General features: G+C 44.1%; 1 protein-coding gene across 2 annotated transcripts in view; it reads left to right on the forward strand.

The window, feature by feature from the left end:
- The window catches only part of RABL6 (RAB, member RAS oncogene family like 6), a 108,199-nt gene extending 101,193 nt beyond the window's left edge, over positions 1–7,006 (forward strand). For both annotated transcript variants that reach the window (XM_044992617.1, XM_044992618.1), the window contains 4 exons: positions 591–948; positions 4,519–4,690; positions 5,557–5,609; positions 6,377–7,006. In XM_044992617.1, coding sequence (XP_044848552.1) covers positions 591–948; positions 4,519–4,690; positions 5,557–5,609; positions 6,377–6,571 — 778 coding nt within the window. In that variant the 3' untranslated portion in view covers positions 6,572–7,006. The remainder of the gene's footprint in view (positions 1–590; positions 949–4,518; positions 4,691–5,556; positions 5,610–6,376) is intronic.
- The last annotated feature ends 335 nt before the right edge of the window (positions 7,007–7,341 follow it).

Genomic DNA, 7,341 nt, shown 5'->3' on the forward strand with positions numbered 1-7,341 from the left:
ACGCATGTGTTAAGATACCGCCAGTCTCGCAAGGGCTCCCAGTTAGTCCTGGTGAAAGAGCATGCAGGAGAAGTGGTTTGGAATGAGCTCCTAGGACCGAAGCCATGGGTTCCAACTTGCTAAGACTGTGACTGTATAAATCCTCAGCTTTTAATCCACGTTCCTCTCTCCTGTCCAGTGCTGCCTCTTTAGAGGATCTGAACGAGGAGATATTCGTCTAGATAAACGCCGTTTCTAACATGATCAACTAGTTTTGCTTCCTCCTTTCTGGAGGCCTCAATTGTAATGGAGAAAAATGTTAGTCAGACATTAACATTCCAGTGCCCCTGCTGGAGTCTGGCAGATTCCATCTTCCTTACTCCAGTTGTCCAACCCTCTGAAACAGCCCATTGGGGCAGCTTAATTGTGTGGTGAGACCCCTCCTGATGGATCCAAGGCAGACAGTTCCCTCTTTGTTTCCCCCACACCCAGCTCCTTGTGACTAAGTGGGCCCACAGCCCCTTCACACCTGGGATGTGATGGGAGGGCTCCAAGCTCACCCTTTCATGATTGTTAGAGTTGTAGCTGACAGCTTGTTTCCTTTTTTAAAGGTCTTCCAAAAATTCAATGAAACCACAAAAGAGAGCCTCTTCCACCAAAGCATCTGACCAGAAGCCTCCAGGCAGCTTGCCTCCGCATTCTGGATTTGAGAAACACATCAGCACAAAGCTCCCCACAGATCTGCCAGCCACTGGAGCTGCTGCTCCTACAGCTACAGCATCAGTCCAGGCACAAACGACCACTTCCCAGAACAAGGGCTCAGCTTCCAAACTGAAGGGAAGCAAAGAAGAAATGCCTGAGGAGTCTGACAGTGATCAGGAGGGACCGATAGCCACCCAGATGCTCTCATTTGTGATGGATGACCCGGACTTTGAAAGCGAGGAGTCTGATAGCCAAAGGAAGAAAGTGGTAAATAACATGCATGTGTCCCTGCTTTCTAGCTCAGCCTAGAAGCAGCAATGGAGTGATGAGAGCTCTTATCTGATCTTCCAGTATCCCAAGAGCAGCAGGGTTAAACAATCTGAAGAGCACTATTGTTCAAACACAGGCCACTAATGTTCTTCTCATTGCTGAAGCCGAATGATAGCATGTCTCAGTTGCATTTTTAAGTATACAGATTAGGGCTGTCAAGCAAGTAAAAAAATTAATCACGATTAATCACACCATTAAACAATAATAGAACACCGTTTATTTAAATATTTTTTGATGTTTTCTATATTTTCAAATATTTTGATTTCAGTTACAACACAGAATACAAAGTGTACAGTGCTCACTTTATATTTTCGATTACAAATATTTGCACTGTAAAAAGCAAAAGAAATAGTATATTTCAGTTCCTCATACAAGTACTGTAGTGCAATCGCTTTATAATGAAAGTTGAATTTACAAATGTAGAATTGTGTACAAAAAATAACTGCATTCAAAAATAAAACAATGTAAACTTTATAATCTACAAGTCCACTCAGTCCTACTTCAGCCAATCTCTCAGATAAACAAGTTTGGTTACAATTTGCAGGAGATAATGCTGCCCACATCTTGTTTACAATGTCACCTGAAAGTGAGAATAGGCACTTGCATGGCACTGTTGTAGCAGGCATCGCAAGATATTTACATGCCAGATGCACAAAAGATTAATGTGTCCCTTCATGCTTCACCCACCATTCCAGAATATATGCATCCATGCTGATGATGGGTTCTGCTCGATAACGATCCAAAGCAGAGCAGACCGACATATGTTCATTTTCATCATCTGAGTCAGATGCAACAAGCAGAAGGTTGATTTTTCTTTTTTGGTGGTTTGGGTTCTGTAGTTTCCGTATCGGAGTGTTGCTCTTTTAAGACATCTGAAAGCATGCTCCACACCTCGTCCCTCTCAGATTTTGGAAAGCAGTTTAGATTCTTAAACTTTGGGTTTAGTGCTGTATCTAGCCTTAGAAATCTCACATTAGTACCTTCTTTGCATTTTGTCAAATCTGCTGTGAAAGTGTTCTTAAAACAAACATGTGCTGGGTCATCATCCGAGACTGATATAATATGAAGTATATGGCGGAATGCGGGTCAAACAGAACAGGAGTCATACAATTCTCCCCCAAGGAGTTCAGTCACAAATTTAATTAATGCATTATTTTTTTAACAAGCATCATCAGCATGGAAGCATGTCCTCTGGAATGGTGGCCGAAGCATGAAGGGGCATATGAATGTTTAGCACATCTGGCACATAAATACCTTGCAACGCCGGCTACAAAAATGCCATGCAAATGCCTGTTCTCACTCTCGGGTGACATTGTAAATAAGAAGCAGTCCGCAGTATCTACTGTAAATGCAAACAAACTTGTTTGTCCTAGCAATTGGATGAACAAGAAGTAGGACTGAGTGGACTTGTAGACTCTAAAGTTTTACATTGTTTTTGAGTGCAGTTTATGTAACAAAAAAAAATCTACATTTGTAAGTTACACCTTCACGATAGAGATTGCACTACAGTTCTTTTATGAGGTGAATTGAAAAATACTGTTTTTATTATTTTTACGGTGCAAATATTTGTAATAAAAATTATAATATAAAGTGAGCAGTGTACAATAAATCAATAAATTTGAAAATGTAGAAAAAATCCAAAATTTTAATAAATTTAAATTGGTATTCTATTGTTTAACAGTGTGATTAATTGTGATTAATTTTTTTAATTGCAGTTAATTTTTTGGGGTAAATCGTGAGAGTTAACTGTGATTAATCGACAGCCCTAATACAGATTATTCTCAGTAACTGCAGATAACCTCTGAGCTCAAGCAGCCGCATGGAACGTATGAAACCCAAATGCTGAGGATTTTTCATCTGGAGCTTAGTGTACTAAAGCTTGGCAGGGAGAGAATGGGGAAAGCGGAGGGAGGGAGAGTGAATGTGTATGCACAGTTCCCTGTTTTCAACCCAAGAATTGAAAAGCCAGGGTGAAGTTGTGTTGAAACTTTCCTTTGCTTGTCAAAGCCTATTGAAGCCCCAAATGCCATTATAGAGGGGCAGTCCAACATACAGCTGAAGTTGGGGTATCCATAGCATATCCACAACATTGACAAGATAGGCTGCAGCTGCTCAGCTTTAGCATAGACACAACCTGCAAAAGGCTGCCTAGATCAGAGAGGACCTGGCATCTCCTCCAGGCCTTCCTCCATATTAAAGATGAGGGAATTCAGTGAATTATTTGAGATCCTACTGTTCGCTGTTGTGGCCTTTACCTGAGCAAATTCTGGATGTTCCTGCCTTAGTCCACAGTTAGAACCACTAGGCCCATCTGTACAGAAACAACTAGCCATGATTGACTGTGTAAAGAAGCCCCTATGCTTGCAGACAAAGCACTGTATACTGAGCCAGTAACTGTAGAGGGCTCCTGTAGAGTTGGTTTGGTGTGTTCACCTTGCCCCATGGTTGTATGGGGAGAGTCACTGTCCTAGTTTGTCCATGACCATGGCCATGTATCATACTGGCCTCATTCAGTAACATTCCGTTCTCTTAGCATGGCCAATGCTCGCCGTTCCAAGCATTTCACTGTAAAAACAGTGGCTTTCTGAGCAAGGTTATGACTCCTTGTGCCTGATTAGACAGCAGGATTTGCTGAGAAGTGCTGCGTTGTAGCAGCGTCAGGGAGATATTCCTCCACAGAAAAACTCTTCTTCAGTGCACAATGTTTTGGCCAGGTTGAGCAGTGAAAGAAGCTGTGCCCCCTCCACTAACAGGGGGAGGGCTGCATACAGAGCCGGAAAGGCAGCTCAGCAAAAGAGGCAGATCACGTTTGGACTAGTGCTAAGAATATTGTACAGGAACAAAGTTAACTCCTTAAGTGTCAAGTGGCAAAGATGGTGAGGTGTCTGTGCTCCAGGATTGGGGCACAGCTGTCTCCTTTTCCCCTCTTGCAGGGTGAGAGGAGCCTTCTGAGGCTTTACCTGGCCCCTGCAATTTCCCAGCTTTCGGCCTCTGTATCATGGGAGATGCAGCTCCCTCTTTCCTTGAACAGAGGGGTTTGCTCCAGCCCCATGAAGTGATTCCCCTGGGTGCGTACTTCCTTTTGACCCCAGGATGGCATGTGACTCTGCCAGGGCACAATATGGGTTTGAGTTCATTGTATTTGAAGGTTTTCCAGGATGGCAGTGCCTGTTAGTGCAGTTGGGAAGCCTGATGCATCTGGGGCTCATGTTTAACCCCACAGCACCAAGAGGCTGGCCTTTGGAGTACAAATGTTAAGCACCATAGGGCATTTCACACCAGAGCTACAGTTCCAGTGCTGTCTAGGCACTTCCATCGTGGCATAAAATAGTATAAAACTGTGACAGCTTCTTGAAAATAGCTCAGTTCTACCACCCCCCCAGCTCCCCTTTAGAGAGCAGAAATGTATCCTAAGTAGAGAGGAGATGGGGCTTTTGCTTGAGCGATCAGTTTAGACTCCTTGGTAGCTGAGATTGGGTCCATGATGTGTCTACTTTCATTCTCTAGGGTGAATTCCCAGTCCGGGAAGACCCCTCTGACATCTCCGATGAAGACACCTCGTTAGCAAAGCCTCCACAGCCCATGAAGCCTACAATCCACTCCTTCAAGCTGAAAAATGACTCTGATCTCTTTGGCTTGGGTTTGGAAGAAACAGGCCCCAAAGAGAGCAGTGATGAAGGTAAAAGCAGGTCACTGAGCCACTCCTGACTGTGATTGTCCTGCTGGGTTTTTCACTGCACTGAATAGGTCCAACGTTAAGCAAATCAATTTTGCATTAAGTAAAACACCCCCAACTTCACCCACCGCCCAGTGTGAGCATTTAATGAGCTTTGCAGAAGCATAACTAACTTTCTTTCACTTTCTCCCATGCCTGCCCTGACTAACCTCAGCTGGGGGAGCACTTGCTGATGCCTTGGGAGAGACTACTGGGCTTTTTCCTGCCCTGCTAGAAGTAGGGGTGCTTCTTGAGAGCCTTTTCTTGAGATTTCCTGTCCAGTTTTGCATGCTTCAGAATCTATGAATCCGAGTCTATTATTGTGGGTCCTCCCCATCCCAAGAGCCAACCGTAGCTTATGCAGAGAGGGTTCTGTGGATGGATTGGCATGACCACGTGACTGTTTCCTATTGATCTGCCTGGGAAGTAACCTGGAATTATGGGACGTTAAAGACTCTTCATGATTGGAGGGGTGGGGGAAGCTGTAAGAGGGGGAGAAGGGATTTGACATTGATTAGTTCTAAAATTATGACTAAGATGTCAAACCCTATTCAAGCTCTATCAATAACTCACATGTAATTTTGCCTTGCTTTTAACTGTTTGATTTCCCATAACCGACGCTGCCCTGTTGTGTTGGGTCTGATAGATTACTGATAATGATGGAAGAGGCCATGCAGTTTGGTGGTGTGAATCAGGATCTCCCCTCCATTCAGCTCTAATGCACTGTATACAGTATCCTCCTTAGGAGCAGAGCTTTTTTGTGGAAAATGCATCATTAGCCATTTAATTTTTGTAGAGAAAACAACTTTTTGGGTTTTTTGTTTGAACAGATAAAGCAAAACATCCTTCCAAGGAGAAGAAGAAGAAGAAGAAGAGCAAAGAGGTACAGCGTCATTCCCCGGGGTAGACTCCATCAGCATGTTCTCTGCCAGTCAGCCAGAGGGGGGCTGGCGTGCTACAGGGAAGTGTGGCTGGCTCTGTTAGCGACTGGTTTCTCTTCCATATTCCAACCCCGGAGAGGCAAGGGGGTCTGCAGTCCCCAAGTCTCCAGGCTGTTAGCCACTTTCCAACTTACAAGGAAACTTGTAAGACTTAAGTTTAAAAGTTAAAATCAGAGCTGTAATACACAGGATTTGATTGTACAGAGCATGCCTATAGAACAGACAGCATATGTGCTATCTGGCAACAGAATTCTCTCTCAATTCAGCAGTGTCCAAGAAAGAATAAGTGTTAAGAGCTAACCAGAGATCATCAGCAGATTTGTTCTTCAATGAGGTGCATCAGTTCTAAACTTTCCCAGCTCTGTGTAGCTCAAAAGCTTCTCTCTCACCAATGGAAATTGGTCTAATAAAAGATATTGCCACACCCACCTTCTCTCTCTCTCAACTTGCTGGCATTCTGACTAGCCATCCTTATCTGACAGGACGGCTAGTGTAAACCGAACATTGCTTCACATGCTCCCAGTATATAATAGCAGACTGTTCCGACATCACTAACCCTGTCCCTCCTAGACATTGGACTTTATTCCTTCCATATAAAATTCCCATGATAGATAGGCTTCCTCCCGAGGGTCCCATTTTCAGGATGATGCATGATAGGTTTTTTCTAATGGTACCAGTAACCCTTCTTAATTGCCTTCGCATCTTGCAGGAAGAAGAGAAGTCTATAAAGAAGAAAAGCAAACACAAGAAGTGCAGGGAGAAGGAGGAGAGCAAAGATGAGAAGAAGAAAAAGAAAAAAAGAATCAAGGAGAAAAACAATGAGATAGATGAACTGGAGGCCTTTCTGGGAGGAGGAGCCAGCGCCAGCAAGCAGCAAGGGGGCGGGGACTATGAGGAGCTCTAGGCCTGCAGTGGGTACAATCAGCGGACTCCATTGGTTGGTGGCTGCCACCAACTCTCCATACGAGCCACGCCAGGACGGGTACAGATGTGTAAAGCTTTGGCTGTCTGCCATAAGTACTGTCGAAACAGAGATGGTGGAACAAAAAAGCTTTACATCTGTGTATGCTGTTCTGGTGCAGTCGTGTGGAAGGAAAACACAGCCGTGGGATACTTGAGGAAGGTTTGAAGGTTAAAGATCATGGTATGGTATCGTGGCAATGAGTTATCATTTCCCCCTACCAATGTCTAGCCCTCTTTCCTTTCTTCAGAGAGTTCCAATCTGGTAGTTGGCATGGTGTGGGGATGGAAAGGTGAGTGGACCTGCTCCCATCCCCACCATATTCCACTGCTGCACCCCTGAAATTCCTGTTTTGATAAATAAATGAATGCAGCAAAACATGCCACCTGAATGCATCGTGCTGTCACCTTGTGAATAATCAAGTCTTTAACTTTTTATCCTTCCTATTTTTTTAATGAGAAAGGTGTTATTGGCCTTTGCCCCATAAGGCAATCGACAAGCTTTTAAATTAGCAAAATATCATCTTGTATGGCTCTTAATGAAGCAGCTGCAGGGCCTGAAATAAGAGTGAGTGTAATTTGGGGATATTTCTGCACAGCAGCATAATTAACCCTGTGGTGCTCTTTTGGAATCCATGTAGCCTCATTGATTCCCACGGCCCCCTTGTCTCTGGCACTACATGTAAGCCGCTGTGCAGTTGGGAAGACAATGCA

This window comes from Mauremys mutica, chromosome 18 (assembly GCF_020497125.1).
Source record: "Mauremys mutica isolate MM-2020 ecotype Southern chromosome 18, ASM2049712v1, whole genome shotgun sequence".
Lineage (NCBI taxonomy): Eukaryota > Metazoa > Chordata > Testudines > Geoemydidae > Mauremys > Mauremys mutica.